A 22,909-nucleotide genomic window follows, 5' to 3' on the forward strand; every position below is an offset into this window, starting at 1 on the left:
CATTTTAAAAACCTCCCAGATAGGGTAGGCAAATTCCAGTTAATTAAAATGGGATATAACCATGCGTTATCTAAGATATTTGTCAGTATTTCATCAACCTAATCCAAATGTAAACTCAGTTCTAAAACAACAGATGTCTAGGTTATGTATTTTAATTTACCCCCCAAATGAGCCTAAAATGTTTGAATATCTTCCTTTGAAGTTTTTTTTAAATGTTTGAATATCTTTCTCACGGTTCTGTCTATATTTGTTTTCTTTCTATAACTTTTTTCAGAGTTTTGGGTTGGCTTGGTGTTTTGTATGGGAGTATTCTGGCTTTTACTATCTAGTGTGTTCAGTTCATTTGTTTTATTTTGTTTGTTTGTTTGTTTGTTTTTAGTTTTTTTTATTATTAAATATTCCATAAGTTTTCACCAGGAATGAAGTCTTCGTCTTGGTAATTGCAAAAGTTACACAGTTTAAAAAGGTAGACTAAAGGGTCATCAATGAAAACCTGCTTTTAATCATGTACCATCAGCCGTGTTTCGTAGATACATACGACTCATCAGTGACGCTCGAATCAAAAAAGTCATATTTCAAAATACAGCACGGAGTGAAAGACGGTAAAGGACCCAAAATTCAGAAACGCTTAACCATATTCAGCTAAGATAATATTCTACTGGGATAGAAAATTATTAGTATTTCAGACAATATAAAGTGCTGTCAACATATGACCATAGCAATGGTATTTCATGTTAACACATAAGTGGGGACTACTGGGCTGGTAATACCATCGGGGAGGATGTTCTTTTGACATGATTATTTTTTTAATCGGATTTGAGTTATGAAACCTAGCACATTCTAGTAAAAAGCACGTTTCTAATTTTGAGAAAATATATCTACTACTTTACTCAAGTTATATGATTTCTTCATTAAATATTTGTTATAAAGCTTTTGTTATTTTTATTTTGGACCGTTCTACATGTAACTGCCATATATGGTCATGGGATACTCCTCTCGGGTCAAGTAGATATTATCTCACGAGATGTCAACGAATCGTCATTTCGATATCTCAGAGAGGAAATTTTATGGACCAAATTTTTGTAAGTATTTTTCAAGTATTTCAAATGTTATATTTAGTGGGTAAAAGTATTTAGTCTTGAAAATATAAAGAAAAATCAAAATCTAACGTTTTGAAAAAATAAAATGTATTTTTTGTTTACTAGACTATTTTTTGCTACAACTTATTTTTTCCGTTTTGTGCTTTAACATCCACGCCATTCTTTTAATGTTGATATCTTGAAAACATTTGAAATTTTGTTAAGATATGAATTATGTATTCTTTGTTCCGTCGGAACCTTTTCCTTCAAAAGAGCGATTTAAAGTTGCCGTTGCTGTTGACCGTCAATTGTTTAAATGATACTCTGACATGTCTTATAAGGGATTTTTTTCAAAATATATCTCCAAAGTATAGACTGGAGAAAACAATTGTATAACTTGAATGCAGAGAATATATAGAATTTAAATAAAATATCACAATTCTTTTGAATTAATTCCATAAGTACACGCCAAAAAATGGGCTCGGTCAAAAAATAAACGGCACAAGGGAATAAATAAATCTTTAATAAAATGGAAAAAATTACATGGAAATAAATTTAAAAAAATAACGAAATGCATCGTTGAAAAATTAAAAAAAGTTGGAAAGGTGGACACAATATAAAAATTTTAAAATTAAATTCGTTAGTTAATTCATTTTTAAATTTTATTTCAGAATAACCATTGCAAAAGTTGTTCATATTTAAAAATTTAGAGATGAAAAATGAATTCTCGAATTTTTCGCTATTTAGAAATAACTTAGATGGCTTTTATAATTGTAAGATAAGTACTTATGTTCGAGTTCTTATGTCTAAATATTGTCGTTTCGTTTCGTTTCATTTATTCTTATTCTTAACTTGTTTGTTTTATCATAATTGATTTGCTTAAAGCAAAGATTGTACTCTTTTAACGAATAGGTATCTATGAATTATAGTTTTGTTCATTTGCAACTGATGTAACTCAAATAAAAAACGCATGAAATTCCCCTCGAAATATCGTTTTATATTCACATCTTATTCATCAACTGCTAAGCAGAAACTGAGTTGAGACGGACAAAGCAAAAATTTCGAGTATTTTAGCAACAACTGTAAAATTGATTTCAAGTATGATTATTCCTAACAAAAAATGTATTCAATTTATTCAATGAATTTTAATAATTAATTTGTATTCATTTCATTTATTTCATTTATTTATTACACATTATTCGTACATAACATACGTCACTGTCAAAACAAAATCTAAAAAATTTGAACACTTTTTAAAACCGTATTTTCATTAATGATTTTACTCTTTTTAAAATTTGTGATTATCTATTCCGTCATCTGTTTTTTGAAGTGAGATGCAATCATAAAATAAAAACAAAATAATATATTGTCTTGCAATATTAATTTCATAGCTAGTCATGTAAAAAAAAAATAATTTGGAAATACTTCAAAAAAACTCGATTGTACGACTCATTTGAAACTTATGTATATTGTTGTGAGCATCATTCTTATAATTTATTTTGTTTTTGTATATGTCCGTGTTTGAACTTTATATATGCTAATAGCGCATCAGAAAAAGTAATTTATAATATAACATAGAAGGATAAGCTATAGTCCGGTTTTTTTCTCTCTTTCCTGTCCCGTACATGTAAAGCAATAGAATGACAAAATAGATCTTAGCTTAACCTAAACGGAAAACTTGATGATCTTGCAATTAAAATTGCTTGTCAAGAACTTTGTGAATATTTCTAAATATAAGAAGCATTTCAAGTTTTCCCACGTACTTTCTTAACTTTAAAAATCAAGGAAGATCCAAGTTATTTTAATATAGACAAACCTAGAAGCTAATTTCAATTGTTCAAATCATGTGGGGATGATAAGCAAATTTTTAAACAAAAAGTGTCAAAACTTGACTGACATTGGACTGATAATTCTTAAAGAAAGTAATCTTTAAAGATGGATGTCAAATATATTAGAAAGTGTCCGTTTATCTAACAGAAGATGCTAATAGGGCTTAAGGACAAACATTTTAGATAAAAACTTGAAGATATTAACTTTATTTCAATGCCCTGTATTAATTCGAGGATATTCGTTGGATTTTCACAAGATAAGTGTCAACTGATTTTTTACAAATTGATTTGAATGGAGCAAGTCTCAGAACACAATTGATAATGGAGTCAGTCTTTTCTTTTCACTATATTAAATTAAATCGTATCTGTTTATATTAATAAAATTAATCATTGATGATAACTTGAACTAAAAAAAAGTATGGTTTTATTGAAATTATATTAAATGCTACAAATTTGAATAGCAGAAGGAATGCTGTTTTCGGAATGAACATTATATTGGATACAGAGGGTCAGAGAAAAAAATATACTAAAGAAAATGTTTGGATATTGTTTTATCGGTTTAGATGTGCATGTCAAAAGCGTCTTGCTAACGTTTCGTTTCCTTTTTTATCTAATTGTTTTAAATTTGTTTGATGCTCTTGTTTGGACAAAGATGATATGTCCAAATAAAATATACCGAATATTTTTATTGGGGGATTTTGAAAGTGATATAATGCTTCCCTTTTTAAAATTCTATTTATTAATACATACAATTAATTACAGAAATAACCAAAATATGTTGGACAGTACAAAAAACAGACCACACTAATCACCAAAGCCAAACTCCTATGAAGAAAAACACATGGTCCAGATAACCCTTGAGAAAGGCAAAAAAAATGTGTTTTGATTCGTACAAACCGTCATCTTGCTTATATATCCATACTTTATGACTGTTTCTAGAACCAGTGTTATATTGAACTTGTATCAAGCCTAGAAAATATCAAAATTCCAACAAAAAAACCTAGTAATATTCTGGGGGTAGATATCCTTTATTTGAAGGAATTACATATAAAAATATAAATGGATTTCCAACACTAATTTTCATAAGCTGTCTCTCACATCTTTAAGAGCATGGTTTTATGGCAATGTTTTACCATGAGAAATCCAAAATATCATTTGAATCAAAGTATTAGAAATTGAAAACCCCATTGGCATTGTTTTCTGGAGATCTCTTAAAGTTGTTTTTGGCCGAGGCGACGATGTAAATACGGACGGACAAACGTAAACTCGCACTATAATAAAACAACACCATGACCAATAATGAAAACAAGCAACACCATGACCAACAAAACAACTGACAACACCATGACCAATGATAAGTCAGACAATACCATGACCATGACCAACAACAAAAATAGACAGCACAGATAATTTTTTTATTATTGGCCAAGGTGTTGCTTTTATTATTGGCCAAGGACCCCTACGGATCCATAGAGGGTGAATAAAATTCATAGGGGACTCGGCCTATGGATTTTACTAACCCTCTATGGATCCGTATGGGGTCAGTAGCGAACCATATAACGAATTTATCGGATGCTGTACTTTTTTCTGCGGCGTTTTGTTGAAAAATAAACAATGAAACACAACAACATTAATAGATGACGTCGCCATTAACGCGTCATGAACCCCATATGAAACTTACTAACCCCATACGGTCTCATAGGGGGTCACCACGTGACGGCGTTAAACCAATCACAACGTGATAATTCATCTGTGGTCCGATAAATATATATATCGCTTCCCAAAACGAGATATGATAAAATGACATATAAAGAAAGGAATAAGAAAAACACCGTGAGCTTTATCCTTCAATCTATGAGAATTAAAAACACAAAATAAATACAGCACATAAGTTTAAAACTTATAAAACGATTCCTTCTTGTTAAGTTATTAATGATATTTCATTGCCTTTTCGTTGTTTTTCTTATTTGATCCTGATGTTGTCTGTTCTTGTTGGTCATAGTGTTGTCTATTTTTATTATTGGTCCTGGGGTTGTCTATTTTTATTATTGGTCCTGGTGTTGTCTATTTTTATTGTTAGTCATGGTATTGTCTGGTTGTATTTTTGGTCATGGTGTTGTCTTTCTTTATTCTTGATCATGTTGTTGTCTGCTTTTATTGTTGGTCATGGTGTATTCTGTTTTAATTATTGGTCATGGTGTTGCTTGTTTTTATTATTGGTCATGGTGTTGCTTGTTTTTATTTTTGGTCAGGGTGTTGCTTGTTTTTATTATTGGTCATGGTGTTGCTTGTTTTTATTGTTGGTCATGGTGTTGATTGTTTTTATTATTGGCCAAGGTGTTGCTTGTTTTTATTATTGGCCAAGGTGTTGCTTGTTTTTATTATTGGTCATGGTGTTGCTTGTTTTTATTATTGGTCATGGTGTTGCTTGTTTTTATTATTTGGACATGGTGTTGCTTGTTTTTATTATTTGGAGATGGTGTTGCTTGTTTTTATTATTTGGACATGGTGTTGCTTGTTTTTATTATTGGTCATGGTGTTGCTTGTTTTTATTGTTGGTCATGGTGTTGATTGTTTTTATTATTGGCCAAGGTGTTGCTTGTTTTTATTATTGGCCAAGGTGTTGCTTGTTTTTATTATTGTCCAAGGTGTTGCTTGTTTTTATTATTGGTCATGGTGTTGATTGTTTTTATTGTTGGTCATTGTGTTGATTATTTTTATTATTGGCCAAGGTGTTGCTTGTTTTTATTGTTGGTCATGGTGTTGATTGTTTTTATTATTGGCCAAGGTGTTGCTTGTTTTTATTATTGGTCATGGTGTTGCTTGTTTTTATTATTGGCCAAGGTGTTGCTTGTTTTTATTATTGGCCAAGGTGTTGCTTGTTTTTATTGTTGGTCATGGTGTTGATTGTTTTTATTATTGGCCAAGGTGTTGATTGTTTTTATTATTGGCCAAGGTGTTGCTTGTTTTTATTATTGGCCAAGGTGTTGCTTGTTTTGGTGTTGCTTGTTTTTATTATTGGTCATGGTGTTGCTTGTTTTCATTATTGGTCATGGTGTTGTCTGTTTTATTATCTGTGCTGTCTATTTTTGTTGTTGGTCATGGTATTGTCTGACTTATCATTGGTCATGGTGTTGTCAGTTGTTTTGTTGGTCATGGTGTTGCTTGTTTTCATTATTGGTCATGGTGTTGTCTGTTTTATTATTGGTCATGGTGTTGTCTATTTCTATTGTTCGTTCAGTTAATTATTCAATTTTGATATTTGGAAATGACTTGATGTTTTAGGAGTAATATATTCAAACTATAAAATTAGATATATTCATATTACAGAACTTAACGCAGTTTAACCACAACTTTCCTCATTTAAAATTATGACGCCATTATGAAAGTCGTTTTGATATGAGACTTCAGTATTTTCTCATTTTGACCAAATTGTTTTCCGCCGTTCTTGTCCATGTTTTTTTCTTCTTCGCAACACTTCTTATGAACATGCTCACTTGTTTACATGATTTATCATACACCTTATAGTAACATGGGCTAATTGTATGAGCTTCGTTTCCTTTTTTCTTGTAAGATGTAGTACAAGACTTACACATGAGTATTTATCATGTTTTTTCCACGCTTGTGGCGAAATGAACTGAACATTGAGAAGCCTAGCCATCTGTATTTCAATATTTCAGACATTTAAGGTTGCTAAACACATAATGTACGATTGCTAAAATTATTCTTCATATACGCATTTTACGTTTAAGCGGTTGTAAATGCAAAGTAATAATTGTAATTCTTCTTCATACTTAAACCAGAAAATTATCATTTTGGTATAATACTATATAAAATCTGCTTTACCATGTTAACCAGCAAAATTGGTGTTACAAATGACAATAATTTTAAACAAATAATAAAAGGAAAACACTGAAAAGTACATTTTTAACATTAATAATTTCGAAGCCTATATCTGTCTTTCAAATTTTTATCTTTTTTTATAGCTGGAAAATAAATATACTTATGTATGCCAAGTCTGCCGACAAGAAAATGACCCGGTGATGACCGATGGTTATATTAATCTGCGAATATAATTTTTATTTTTATTTTTGTATTCTGTAATCAAATAACCTTTTATAGTTCCAATCTGTAAAATGAATTAATCACTATATAAAATAAACAAAAAATAGTTTTCCTATATGAAAATAATAGGCCCCAAAAAATCGGAGAAATTGCCTCTTTGAAAAAGATCTTTCTGAGCGTTCCATTAAAAGTTGGTGTTTTGTCTTGATATATAATCCAGATGGATAAAACTTTTTCGAAATTTTAAAATCGTTAAGAAAGAAAAAAAGGTTTGAAAGCTCAAAGACTGTTATTTGTTTTATTTAATGATAATTGTGTTTTATACCTGTGATTTTTCAATTTAATTGTATTGATGCTTTTGTGTTCCCTTTTGGTCGTATGATGCTTGACGTGGTTTGTTATTTTTGCGTCCACCTTTCGTGTTGTTTGTTTTTTGGTCTAGGCGTTTCTTATGCGGGTGGGACCTGAATAGCGATTTGAGCGCGGAAAGTTTTTATTGTGCGGTTTTCATTTTGAATACCCTTATATTTATATTTTACGTAATTTGCACTTTTTCGGGAAGGTATATTTTATTATGTTTTACCTTACTGTACGTATTATCTGCTACTTATAAATTGTTTTGCTGACTTGTTCGTGGGTTTGTTAGAATTTTAAAGTAATTTCTGTGATGTATATCTACATAGTTTTGACTGCTCAATTCCGGTTATTGTGTCACGTGAACTAATTATGTCTGCTTTGTTTACTTACCAGTTTGGTCAATCAAACAGAACAAGGAAAAAACAAATCACAAGTGGGAGGGAAGCTAGCTTAAAACCAGAAATAACCAATAATTTTCTTTCGGAAAACCCTGAACAAAGTCAAGAATATGGTAGCTATTTTCCATTCGTTCGTTTCTTTGATGTAATAGAGCGTTTTGTGTTGTCCGGTATAAAGGAATTCCTCTTTTTAATTAACTCTGGAATTCGTAATTTTTGACGCTACTTTTTTTGTTCTTGTAGTCTCATCTCATACATCTCATGCTAACTTCCAGGATATATTGAACTATGGCTATAAAACAAAAAATCACAAACAGCTACGCTCAAACATTAAATATAAATGTACTGTTAACCCTCAAAACGAAATCACAAAACAACGTATCAAAGTAAAGCCAGAATGATTGAGAACAAATAATCAACAATAAAAAAGACTTTCCGTCTGCCCCTAAGCTGTATTCAGAACTGGCCCTCTGTGATGGAAAACAACTCCTATTGCTTTTTCGTACCTCTCTAATAAATTGAAAGAATTAGATAAGCACCAGTTAGAGCCTACAACAGACACGAAAAGACTCGCTTTCGTCGAAACCATTATATCTGCTCCTTCAACATAAACGATGACTTATACTTATATTTAATCAAGAAAGAATGATCCGATTCACGTACCTGCGTTTTCCCATGCGCATTCATGTTAATTTAGTTTAAGGACATATGAATAAACCTAACATTGCCTATTGGAAGACATATTTTATATTCATAATAAAACGTACCATGAATAGGACGAACTGTGTTGTAGTACTAGTATTTCAATTTTCAGAGGCCGTATGAATAAAAAGTTTGCGTTTTAATATGTTATATATTTGCATTAGACTCCAATACTAACAAGTATAGGTGGATTTCTTTAAAACCAATCTTAGACTAGTATAACTGGTATACATGTGAAGATGCGCAAAGAATCTTTTAAAATGATGAAAAATATGATTTCTGAATAATTCATTTGCAAAGTAAATAATTGTATTTATATAAGTTATACTTGTTTTAGTTTAATAGTTTTCGTGAAATTTTGCTAAGTCATTCAATTTTCTCCCACGACCAATTCCGATATATAAATCCAAAACGAAAACTTCATTATCAGTATGCTATATCTTATAGATTAACTTGTCAATTTCGAACAACTTAATTGTTAAAAACAGCGATAAAGTACGGAAACCGAAATAATCTGAATCGGACGTGCAATGGGGCGGTTTAAATAAATGAAAACATATGCAAATATGAGAAAATCTTGATATGATTTGCTATTCGAACTCAGGTGAAACGCCTCATGTTTACAAAGTAAACTTATCGTAAATCACACCGAGACTTCACAGATAAGCCGGACAAAAATATGGTTTCCCAGTAAGGAATAAGCTTAAATTATCGATACACAACTCAACTCAAGATAAAATACGTTAGTTTTAGGTTTTAAAAATGGTTTCCTTCAGAGAATATTGTGATATAGCGGGATGAAATGATTTTCATAAAGGATTTTTCGAGCTTATTGTCAAGGTAAGGGGACAATTGTTAATTAAGGTGTTGATTGGCTGCAGATTCAGCAGCAGAAGTTATTCCTCGATATCTGCTGCAAGTGTCAAGGTACACCAATACTTAAACAATACTTGCTTATATTAGGTCAGGAAAGCTGTGATTATAGATAAATGCATAAACTGTGTGTATGCCAATGCTGATGTCTTCAATGACATAAAAAAATACGTATAACTATTTTAGACCTATATTACGTACTGTTGATGTAAAATTGTCACTAACAAACTAGGTCAGTAGTATCTGTGAATGTGGGTCAATAGTAATATGAAAGAACGGTTATCCAATTGGTATTGGTACCTTAGTTTTATTATTGTTACCTTATTGTCAGATAGAAGCATTATATCTACATTTATACTAAATAATAAGAAATAATAAGATGTAAAAAGTATCTTTGAGCATGAAAAAGGGGGAGGGGTGTCAAAACCATTGCTTATTCTCGTCCTAGTTATAAGCAAAAGGCCAGCAGTTGATCCTATCAACAGTTAAAGAAGTGATGAAAAATAAGTTGATGTTTAAAAAAATACCCATAATTACTGTTTAAAGTTACTAAAGGACCTAACCTGGTTGGATAACTTATTATACTGCCATGTTTAGATTATGAAGATGTCCGTCCTCATTTCCTCGTCAATGAGTATTATCTTGTACTCTCATACTCTGAAAACTATCACGAAAATATCTTATGCGTTTATCGTTAATATTGGTAAATCAAATATTGAAAGAAAAATAGTTGTTAGCATTTTGAAAGAAAAATAAATTTCACACAGGTTTGGTGGGAAAGTTTGAACTTTCTCTTCGGTTTTCAATGCTTCAGAAACACAAGAGCTTTCCCTCAACTTATGCAACTTGTCTGCCATTTTCCCTCCGAAGATTTTATTTATTCATGTATTCACATAAACTATTTAAATCTCTTTTTATCAGTGTTCTAAAATTACATTAAACACTTAAGACTTTGACTTTAAAGTGAATATTTAAACAATGAATACTTGTTATTTTAACGACCTACAAAGAGCTATAGTTTTATACTTGTTTATCTTGACTAAAGTACATTTTACTAGACAAATACAATTTTTTAAAAACGTATACACCAAATTACGTAAGGAACACGTTTTTTCCGTCATTTTCTTAAACATTTTGCGGTAATTTCCCCCCTACCTTTAAAAACATCCATTATTTACAAGACCTCTGCCTTTCATTAAGCCGTCTACACATGTACACTTAGTTTTCCATATCTTGTTTCCGTGAACCAAATCTCTGGTGTAAATTTAATAGTAGATATGGGTCCTTTTTGGCAGAACGGGCAATATTTTACTGTCAACAAGGATAAAATATTGAATGGAGACAGAACCTTTTCTATGAGGTTTTGAAGTGTTTGTTGATTATAATAGGTGATATACTATTTGTAAATATTTATATAATTTTATAAAGGTATTTTCAGTGGTATTACCTTATGCTAAAATGAGTAACAAGAAAAGCCAACTTAAATCCATAAGAGACATTGCAATCAAATTTCAATTAAAGTCTTACTTTTAACACATTAAGTTTATAACACATATATGACTGTATAAATTCCTTCTATTCAGAATAAGTACTATATTTCTAATTAGACAAGATATGGCCATTTTCGTTGAAGAATTTTGTTATGATTTAAAAAATTTGAACTATTATAATTATGATTTGAATAAGCCGTAGTCAGCGTTTTTTTATAAAGAAAAAAAATACTTTTTTATTGTTTTAAGTGCACTCGAAAATAAAATATATTTGTATTCGAGTTGTATATTGGCTTTAGAATTACAACATGTACAAGTATATAAGTTAATTGTATCTGAAGCGTCTGTCACGATTTTAAGTTATTTAACCATTTAAGGAACTTAAAACAAAATTAAAAAGATCCGCTCTAGTGGACTTTTTGAATAGATCACAGCCAGTGTGTTGCTTTTATCCAACATCATTTTCACGTATTCTGTAGACATAATTTCAAGCTATAAAACCATTTAGAGAAGATTGAACGACATTTCTTGGTAATATAATTAAATTGCTGTATTTCAGTGCACTTTGCACAAAAGAACGCTAAGGCAGCTGCATATTGTCTTTTATCAATTCAAATATTTCTCCATCTCATCTATTATATCTAATAAGACATTTTACATGTTTCACTATGTTTTTATGCAGCGAGCAAAGAAAACAAAAAGATCGCCTTCACCATTATTAGATTCAGGCAATATCCATTGTTTCGGAACTGCACTTAAAATAGTTAAATACGGCTCATTTTATCAAATTGGACATATACCCATTAAAATTTTTACGTGCAATAGCCTTTACATTGAACCGTTCGGTTCTTTTATTATTCCTAAGTGCTGCACTTTAAAAAACTGTGGTAACAAGTTATTCATTCGGTCATGACAACATAAATTCAATCATTGTCCTTGTAAATGTACCATGGACTCAAAACTCTAAACTCGTATATGTATTTATTGTATTATTTTTATCGGAATCCAAATTCCAAGTTTTTTCTTATACTGTCAAAGTTAATTCTGGGATCAGTGCTGTATCCTTTCTATTGAGGTGTCAAAAACTTCAGGAGACCAGTCTATGTTAACCAATAACCCAAGAAAATTTATCAAATTTGGAAAAAGCAGTATCATTCAACTGAAAATTATATACAACTTAAGCTTTACCCATGTTAGGAGATGACCAAAACCCGGGTTGCTATCTACCCTATTTCTTATTTTATTGATTCGGTTTATGTGACAATAGATATAGAAACAACGTGTCAATTTCTCAAATCCTTGTTTATTTCGTCAGAATAGGAAATGTTATCACTCGCCTTCAATAATTATTTATTTGGATTTAATAATAGGTTTTATTGGTTTTAAGACGAAGATTGTGATAGATTTGAGATTGGGTAATAAATCATTCAAACAGGTGGAATGAACTTAAAAGACCGACATTAATTGAGAAATTATTTACTTTACTGTTTATTTCAATGTTAATGTATAATGCAGCTTTAATATGTAAGCTTTTAATGCCTCTTTTATAACACAAATATAAATATACATTTTGAACCCATGTTAACGCAGGTTTAATTGACACATGCAAGAACAGTTGTACGACAGTAACTTAGCTGTATTTTGTGCAAGAAAATTGGTACCGTTAATTTTATTACTACCACTGGGTCGATGCCTCTGCTGGTGGACTCTTAGTCCCCGAGGGTATCACCACCCCAGTAGCACTGGCATGAAAGTACGGATTTTTTTTGTGTTATTAAAATTTGCTGTTACAAAATGATAGAAATTATTATAAATTAAGGAATGTATCTCCCTCATGCAATGCTCTGTTTCCTTTTACGGATTTGGCTTTACTTTTTGGACCTTTTGGATTATAGCTCTTCATCTTTTATATAAGCTTTGGATTTAAAATCTTTTGAGCATCACTGAAGAGACATGCATTGTCGAAATGCGCATCTGGTGCAAGAAAATTGGTACCGTTAATTTTATTAGACTTGCCAGCAGACCGTTATGGTCTATTTGTTTATAAAATGAGTCTGCTGGTACCTTTTTTGTTCAGATGCCAACTAATGGCCACAATAATATTTTCTACAAATGGCATTGAACGCCTTTTTGCCAGGAACAGTGACATTTTGCCCATTTTGTTTAATTTTCAACTTTTATTTCGTTACTTTTGTTCATGTCCTGAATAAGTATGGTACAGTTGAAGCTGGGCGTTACGAAGCTGCAATTGAACAATTTAAAATGGAAATGCTTGTACCAACCACGATTCTTTTCAAATCTTTTTATTTACTAGTATGTTCTATAGACATAATCATTTAATAATTTATTAATAATGATTTGTTTTGCAAATAAGTTGAAATAACCCTAAAAATCTCGAGCAAAAACACAAAATGTATATAGCACAGTATCAACTCAACAGACAAAAATAACAAGCTATAAACAGTTATGATGTGTAACTTCATATGGACACGATACAGTGGCGGATCCAAGAGGAGGGTTCCAGGGGGTTGGAACCTCCCCTTTTTTTGGACGATCAATGCATTTGAATGGGGACATATAGCCCCTGCGATATTCTTATGTATGTAGAGGTATATTGTAGTCAATTTTTGTATACTTTAAATCATTTATTAATATTTCGTCAATTTAGAGTATTTGTGGTCGGTGCCAAATCCTTCAAATTTGTTAAATTAGTTAAACTATTTTTCTATACTCTAGCTTGATATCTTGTACAAGGGTCTGGATGGGGTTTACAGACAAGACAATAATGACTACAGAAAAATGGACACCAAAAAAAAATAAGAAAAGAAAAAAAAAATTGTCATAATAGCAAGGAATAGAAAAATGGGATGCCAATATATATATGACAAAACAATGTAAGGAATAAAGCTAAAAAGATCTAAAGACCAGCTGAAGCCCACATCCGGGGTGTAGAATTTTCTCGCTGTGTTGAAGACCCATTGGTGGCCTTCGGTTGTTTTCTGCTCTTTGATCGGGTTGTTGTCTCTTTGACATATTCCCCATGTCCATTCTCAATATTAAAGAATACATAAACGAAGGACCCCCCATCAAGACCATCATGTATTAATTCGGTTCTATCTTTTGATGAAAATTATGTTTTTCTTTCTTTTTGTTGTTGGGTTGCTTTTTCAGTCACGTATAACACCCACATCTCCTTTCATTCTTAATCTTGTACCTTTTAGTCTCATAACCTTTAGAGATCAGTCATAGTTGAAAGCCCGATTGTGTTGAAATTTAGGTTATCAGAGTTCCATGCAGTGTTTGCATGCACGAATAACATTGCAATCGATATTTGTTGACTTTGATGGCGTCATTCCTTTATCTATTTAATACTTTAGACAATTGTGCACCTGTGTTACACATGTTGAAACGAAATTGCTTTGTCATATATAATGAGAACAGTTTAGGTTTTACAGTTCGTGTCCAAATTATCAAAATGAATAGCTCATTCCCTGGTAGGAATGTTGTCTGCTTAATTCCACTGAATTAGTATGAAACTTCTATAGTTATAAAGCAAATGGTAGAATATCCCTCCTAATTTCGACATATGTTTTGATACAGAAAGTATGGTGACAAGCTTAATGGTTATATAGGAAAAAAAGCCTGTCGTAATATTTTATATCTATTCATTAAGCCTGTCTCTGTATATTTATATCTGTTCAGTAAGCCTGTCTGTACTTGTAACCTTCTCAGTAAGCCTGTCTCTGTATTTGTAACCTTCTCAGTAAGCCTGTCTCTGTATTTGTAACCTTCTCAGTAAGCCTGTCTCTGTACTTGTAACCTTCTTTGTACGCCTGTCTCTGCAATTTTAACCTTCTCATTAAGCCTGTCGCTGTATTTATAACATTCTCAGTAAGCCTGTCTCTGTATTTGTAACCTTCTCAGTAAGCCTGTCTCTGTATATTTATATCTATTCAGTAAGCCTGTCTGTACTTGTAACCTTCTCAGTAAGCCTGTCTCTGTATTTGTAACCTTCTCAGTAAGCCTGTCTCTGTATTTGTAACCTTCTCAGTAAGCCTGTCTCTGTATTTGTAACCTTCTCAGTAAGCCTGTCTCTGTACTTGTAACCTTCTTTGTACGCCTGTCTCTGTATTTGTAACCTTCTCAGTAAGCCTGTCTCTGTACTTGTAACCTTCTTTGTACGCCTGTCTCTGTATTTGTAACCTTTTCAGTAAGCCTGTCGCTGTATTTATTACATTCTCAGTAAGCCTGTCTCTGTATTTGTAACCTTCTCAGTAAGCCTGTCTCTGTATTTGTAACCTTCTCGGTAAGCCTGCCGCTGTATTTGTTACCTTCTCGGTAAGCCTGACTCTGTATGTGTAACCATTTAAGTAAATATATCACTGTATGTGTAACCCTTTAAGTAAATATATCACTGTATGTGTAACCTTCTTGCTAAGACCAAGGAGGTTATATGATCTCATATAACCTCCTTGGTAAGACTGTCGCTCAATTTGTAACCTCTAATTAAACATGTCGCTGTATTTGTAACCTTCTTGGTAAGACTGTCGCTGTATTTGTAACCTCTAACTAAACATGTCGCTGTATTTGTTACCTTCTTGGCAAGACTGTCGCTCTATTTGTAACCTGTAATTAAATATGTCGCTGTATTTGTAACCTTCTTGGTAAGCCTGTCGCTCTATTTGTAACCTTCTAGCTAAGCCTGTCGCTGTGTTTTTACCTATGCATTATGCATGTGTATGTATTTTTTTTCTATCTTCATAGATGAAGTCCCTGTATTTTCTATCTATTTATTTATAGATGAAGTCCCTGTATTTTCTATCTATCTATTAAGCAACTCGCTGTATTTTCTATCTATTACTTAAGCATTTGGTAAACGTACTCTTCAGATGCCAACCGCTAGGTGTATTTGTTGTGGTTTTAGAGTTATGTTTCATTGAAATGTACTACATCTTCGTTCATTCCCTTTGTCTGTATCTGCAAAGAAAAATAATATAATGCTAGATTTGTAAGTGTTATGTGTGAAAAATGTCCCATTTCTTGTCAAATTGCTAAGAACATATTGTTTACTTATAAGAATACAATTCTATTTGTAAGAATCCAAGATCTAAGTTGTCATGGTTTCCAATTATATCTTATCTACTTTGATGACACTTCATCATGTATTTGATGCGGGCTTGAAAAGGGAATAATTTTAATGTTATTACAATAATAATGCGGGCTTGAAAAAGGAATAATTTTAATGTTAATACAATAGTGATGCGGGCTTGGAAAAGGAATAATTTTAATGTTATTACAATAATGATGCTCATTTGTAAATAATATTAACTGTAAATAAAAGTTGCGAGATGATTATTAAACACTAAAGCAACAGAAAAAGAAAACACAAATTTTGTTAGCCAGCTAGCTTACTGTAGATGAAAATTCCAAATAGGCCATCCAGTCCATGTATTCTGTAGATTTGAAGTTTGAGTACATATAGACCAGGCTCTGGACTCTGTAAAAGATATATCTAGGAGCCCCCACTAGCGTATGTGGCATCGCAATTGCAAATGTCTTCTCTATGATTTTGAGTTTGCTGGAGAGCAAAACGAAAATCCAGAATTTAAAAACATTCATTGAGTATTGTCTTTAATATTAGCAAATAAACAAGTGTGTAATTCATCTTTTTTTTTCTTTTCCAGATTGAATGTTAATAGAAAAATGACAGCAAATTCATAACAATTCATAATTCAAGGGAATAAATGCATATTTTTCAAACACCAAAAATGCATGACAATGAACCAATGGCCGCCATCCATGGTACACGGATGTCTCCTCACTCACAGAATGACGTCAGGAGCTCAATTATTAAGCGGCCTTTTGAACCGTTGGCGAAACCAACAGTAGATAATTATAAGTGTCCTAGATATGACGATAAAATGGAAGATGACGATTTTAGTGACCATGATTCTCATTATTCCGAAGACTTCGAGGATTGTGATTTTACTCTTGAGAAGGAACAAGAAAAAACTCCTGATATTACTCAACGTCTGCTGAATTTTGCAGATATGGTTAATCAAGATATTAAAAAATTCTTTGGGAGGAAAAAGGACGACGAATCATGTGACATTTATGAAGACAAATGGGTCGCTACGAAGTCTGGCAGGGAACTCTACTACATGGATCTGTTACGGATAGCACATGGTGAATCTGTGGAATTGAACAAAACAATGAAAAATATGTCGACACAAAACTCACCAAATAATAATAATGACTCAAAATATCGATATACAGGGAAAATGGACACGAAAGCCGGTCTCGGTCCATTAAATGAACTGTTCGATCTTGGACTGAAAAAAATAAATACAAAGAAAATCAAACGCCCAAAAATCGAGAAAAAAATTGAAGAAATTATACCTATGCAACAGAGAAAATTGCCAGACTCTTTTTGGAAAGAGCCAGGAACAAATAGTGACTCAAGATTAAATGGAACAAATGCTCTTCAATCATCGCGCGCACCAGACTTTAGTGATCTTCTGCAATCATGGGCACGTGGCGAAGAAGAAGAATTCAGTTCAAGTGAAATGAGTATTGGATCGGCAGAGTCTGTCATGGAACAATTGTGATTCTGAGAAATGTATTTGCCAGAATGGAAAAAACAAACAAATGAATTATTTAACAGGGTACAAATATTACAGTGCAATTTTAGTGAATCCATTTACATCTCAAACCAAATTAGCAGTTTGTTTATTAAGGACATATCTCATATTCATTTCCATGACAAACTTTACAGAATTGTATTATGCATATAATATTAAAAGTAAAATATTCACAAATATTTATGCTTCACCTAATACATTATAACATCAAACTAGTCACTATACAAAGAGTAAGAGTCTAAATATGTTACACTTGCAACCAAATTATAGACCTTTACAAGGACCCAAAACTAACTGAACTTTTTATGAACATCAAATTTAAGTCATATAAAAGAAAAGGGTGAAGGAATGAAAGTGTGTACTTACTGAGAAAACGATGTCGACATATTTATAATGTTCCCTTGAAAACGAAATGTGTGCATGGGGAAGAATGTGTTAATTTTAGGGATGAATCTTATTTGATAAAAAACAAAACACTAACTTAAAGCAAGTATGTATCTACTACAATAAAAACACAGAACAAGAAAGGTTATCAAACTGAATGTTAGAAGCTAACGGGTGATACAATTTACAATTTTATAAATTTTACAAATTCTATACTTAAAAAATGTTAATCAAGTTCTACGTTCATATTATTCATCCCTTACGAATTTTCACCAATTTCAAAATTTTGAACAACAAAAATTATTATGACATTTAATGGTTTTAGCATTGAAGGAACATTTTAACGATTGAAAAGAAATCACTACATAATTATGAAACCTCGTTCATGAATTTTTTTACACTTTATTTTGAGTTGTGACAGAAAGCTGCTTTCCTCTCAAAATTCTTTTCGTCGAAGGCAATATTGAATCTAAAAAAAGTGCATGCAACGGTAACGATAGCTATGTTATTTGTCTTTAATTCTATACGTGTCATGTTTTTAAATTTTTAAAGTGGTACTGAAAAATTCATGAGTATTTGGACAATGCTTACGTGCAGCATAAAGGTGCTATAAGTAGTATTGACGTAAGTTTAGTAAAGTCACTACTTTCAATTGTTCAGTGTGTGAATATGAGTTCAATTTTTACCATCCCTTAGGACACTCTTTCTTAATAAAATAACAGCATTTTTTAAACTTCTTTGTATTTAACTTTTATAAGTCTGATTTACACTTTATTCTCCATACTGATTTATTTACGCGAGGTGCAATATTTCTACGTTTTTAGAGAGAGATCTTCACATAAAATGGTTTAAATTGATATTAAATGACTTTTCAATGAGACATTAAAGCTCGCCATAAATAAGCATTATCTTTGAGTATATGTCCATAAATTACTACAGAGCATTGCAATATCGTGACGTATAAACCTGGGGTTGTGAGGGCTTTAATGTCGGTATGGTCCCTACTTATTTACTAGTAATTGCGATCATTCTTTTCCAATTTATGATGTTGCTGATTTAAAATGCATGAACACAACATACATGCAATTATATAAATTTGTATTCACATAACTTTAACTTACTGAGAAGTTAATCTGTAAACTTTGAACGAACAGAAATAATTTCGAAAGCACCAGGAGCTCTCTGTATGCATGCATCAAATATTGTGTATAGTACTGCAAGACAAATCCTTGATGCATTTAAACAAATATAAGAATACAAATTTCAAATTCTACTACAATCAAAATGAATTTTCAAAAATAGGCAGCTTTTAACAATAACACAAATAACAAGGAAACTCACAAAACTATCGATAAAAACAAAACATACAAATATTTATCTGAATACAAATTTCATCTTTGTATTCGTCTGATTTGGAGCTCTTGCGATTGCTAAATAGAATTGCTAGATATTATTTTAGCGGCGATGACGACTGCTGCTGTAACAAGGCAATTGAATGATGTTGTTTCATTTGTTTCTGATATTATTTGCGGCCATTGAGTTAACTGTTATATCAACTATGTCAATATCAAGGAATTCAACATTACATAATATGCAACGAGTCTCTCATAAAAAAAAATTTGAGAATAATGGTTCTCTACACTTTTTTCAGAATCATTACTTTTCCAGGCTATGAGATCAGTTTGCGATGATTTTAAATGTCAAAGGCCTATAGTGTGTGCTTTAGATACGTCAAATCAATTTGACGGTACCCTCTCTACAAATTGTTTGAATGTCTGTTCAATTTATAGAATTAAAGAAACTCGAGAGCGATGAACCGAGCTTAACTATTTTAAAGCAAGAAGAAGAAAAAACTGAATTCGAAGAATTCAAGTTTCACTTTTGTTTTCATCTCAAAATAAATAAGGAGATGAAATTGATGACACACAATATTTAGAGAAAAGATATCTGGATATAAATATGTAGTACTCAACAATCGACCATTGTCTATATTACGTGTTAAGCTCTAATTCGCTCCAACATGTCCAAGTCTAGAAAAGTAAAAAAAAAAACGGAGTAAAAAAATATGTTGTCAACAAGATAAACCTGAATTTTACCATTGGCGTGGTTCCTGACTTGGGACGGCATACATGTATTTGATATATTATGTAATTAGGTAGTCCTACATTCTAATATCGGTGGATGTACATATTAGATAAGAAGATACCATCATATGCATTATCGTTACGAAGTTTCATATATTTCTAAGGTTCAACAATATGTTTATCTAATTGTCCATGCGTGAGAAGAATGATACCATTTTATTATATTGTTTTCCATATATAAGAAAATGCTTCTTCTTTCTTCCCGAGTAAATAATGAATAAGTAAACAATTGATCCTAATAATCATAAGAAAAAAAATTAGAATCGCAAGGACCAGTTCCAATTATTGAAAAAGAAAATTTGCATTCCAAGGAGAGTACAATAAGGTGATTCAAAAATGAAAAACTAACGAAATATGATGCTGAGGTTGTATTTTTGGAATAACATATTTTATTCAGTTAAAATGTATTAGTATGTGAAAAAATTATTGAAATACAGGATACTTTCTTGTAATCATTCTTTCGTTTAAACTATTTTTTTTTTATTTATACGTTTTGTTTACGGGAAGCGGGGAAATATATCTTTATATCTTTATTGCAAAAAACATGAAACCCTGACGGGTTAAAATGCAAACATAGTTCATTGTATAATGAAACGTCGCACGATACTGGTTTCACCTAACGTACACACTCAAAGACGTAAGACAAAATAAAAACGTTGGAATGCATATTGTTCAGATGGCTTTTTACAATAAATTTTAAAGGATTGTTTTTTTTCCTAAGAAGTTTTTTTTTAGATAAAAGATGTTAAGCTTTTGTTTAATGATCTTTTATTAACAAATTGAAAATGAAAAAGTAACTTGAATTGAAACCATTTTATTATATACATTTTAATTATAAGGGCAATCGATTTCTTTTTTTCTATGGATAAACTATGCACTGAAAATGCATTCATTTTTGCACTCCAGAAGGTCAAGGCAAAAGGACTACGGCATATTTAGCATGGCAGTTCTGCACAAATATATGCAAGGGAGTTAGCGGGAACAATTGTTTTTTTCTTCTATAAATTTGTATCATAGCGGATCCGACTATTATAGTCTGGAAAACACTTCAGTTCAGCGTGGAAATATCTCTCCCCACCCCTTCTTCATGAATCGGTAGACGGCTTCAAAATAAAACATTAATTTCAAAGTTTAAAATAAATAGCCGTATGCCAAATCGTCGGTGAAAACCGCAATCATGACAATTAGACGGAACGTTAGAAACATATTTTTTTTATTAGATAACGTCAAAATCGTATGTGGGGACATTGTATCGGACATTTTAGTTTCACCTGATATCTTGTATATTAGATTTAATTCATGGGAATCTAATATCAAAATAGAGATAATTTTTTGTACTTTTATCAATTATATTTTTTTTTTCATGTAGCGAATGGCACTGTATTAAATAAACATCATGAAAAAACAGAAAACGTAACCCTACGTTTAATTTGGTTTGAAAGGGATAAAATGTCGGACATTTCTAATCAACTCGAATAAAAAGAATTTGTTTTAAAATTTCCTGATTATTGCATGAGGCGAAAGTGTGATCTTCGTACAAAATACTAGTATAAGAATTATTTACTTTCGACATGGGGATTGCTCTGGAATTCCCTTTTTGGGACAATCTTTTAAAAATTACGGCAACCTTTCGTGCATGGGAAACAACATAATTTGTATCATCTCGATCCCTTTTTCTTATATTTCCGTCTTTTCGAGAGAGAAAAATTGACATTATGTCATTGCCCACTTAAAAATTGCTTGTTCTAGACAAACTTTTATATCGTTTGGTAAAAAAGATTATATGTTTTTTACGGTATTCAGAATTTCACAAAACTAAAAGTGTAACGCGGGACAATGAAATCATATTGCAAAATAAAGGTTTTATTGAGTTTTAATTAATGAAAATGGTCTTTTACATATACAAATCTGCAATAATCTGAAAGAAGAGTTTAAAAGCTTTAAAATGATATACAACACTTTATAATATCATTGTTTATGTTTAAAAAATAACAAGATGAATGTGTCTTGTCCGTGATTTCACCAAAGTAACACCAGTATAGCGTGCGACGTTTCATTGCACAAATGACAACAAACATAATACATGATAAATGTTTTAAAAAAGTGAAGTTGATATTAATAACATATATCTATATATAATATATATCTATAATACTAGACCAATGTGGAACTTATTTTCGCAATTCCATAGATTGCTTTATATAGTCTACAACAATAGACAAAATATCTTTATTGGGATCTAGAATAGTTTTAAGTTTAGAGTTTGAGTCAAGCTGGTTAAAATTAGGATAATGTGCATTTATAAGGGAATGTCGCACATTACTGTTAATTTGGCAATGAAGGAAAAAGTGTTCCTATAAGTTGTTGTACTAATTTTTTTTACTATCTAGTTATTGAATTCAAGACGGAACAATCGGATGAAAAATAAGGCATTACATTAGCTCAATTTCAAGATATATGTTTTAAAACAAAGTATGGTAATAAATACAGGCTAGTGTTGGGGCAACTGCATTTATTTGAGAGCAAACAATAGTTTACCAATTCGTTCAATATGCATGCCAATTGAAGGCAGGAAAATTAAAAAAAATATATATCATTTCTACCACTTTGGATAACATGAAACAAAATAATAAAGAAAAAACAGTACAATTTCTTTGTGGAACTTGTTACTTTCAATTCTTCTCTAAGTGTTAAATATATAAATGCAGTCTTTGAAACCTTTGCTATTTTAACATAATTAACTACGCTTTTTTTCATTTTGACAATTCATTTTGATGTTGAATCAAAGTAAAATAAATTAAATATATTACATGTTGAAACGCACGGAGGAAATGTACAAAATACTTTTAAAATATATCAAACATTAAACATTTAAAGTAATTGTTTATTCAGGTGACCAGATTATATCGCCTATGTGAAACATTGCTCTTTATACCACAAAATATAT

At 31.3% G+C, this 22,909-nt stretch overlaps 1 protein-coding gene across 2 annotated transcripts; it reads left to right on the forward strand.

Moving 5' to 3' along the window:
- The first annotated feature begins 950 nt into the window (after positions 1–950).
- On the forward strand, positions 951–17,595 carry LOC134724877 (protein PERCC1-like). 2 transcript variants are annotated; one of them, XM_063588186.1, is made up of 2 exons: positions 951–1,082; positions 16,478–17,593. In XM_063588186.1, exon 2 carries the CDS (start codon positions 16,538–16,540, stop codon positions 17,399–17,401), a length of 864 nt encoding a protein of 287 aa, XP_063444256.1. In that variant the 5' UTR covers positions 951–1,082; positions 16,478–16,537; the 3' UTR covers positions 17,402–17,593. The 2 variants fall into 2 exon arrangements, with proteins under 2 accessions (XP_063444256.1, XP_063444255.1); XM_063588185.1 differs by lacking the exon at positions 951–1,082 and adding an exon at positions 8,942–9,270 and having other exon boundaries at positions 16,478–17,595.
- Positions 17,596–22,909: the final 5,314 nt, after the last annotated feature.

Source organism: Mytilus trossulus, chromosome 7 (assembly GCF_036588685.1).
Source record: "Mytilus trossulus isolate FHL-02 chromosome 7, PNRI_Mtr1.1.1.hap1, whole genome shotgun sequence".
In the NCBI taxonomy this organism is placed as follows: Eukaryota; Metazoa; Mollusca; class Bivalvia; order Mytilida; family Mytilidae; genus Mytilus; species Mytilus trossulus.

Bases quoted from the DNA above. Each gene is read 5' to 3' on its own strand.
- LOC134724877 (XM_063588186.1), top strand. From the start codon at position 16,538: ATGCATATTTTTCAAACACCAAAAATGCATGACAATGAACCAATGGCC.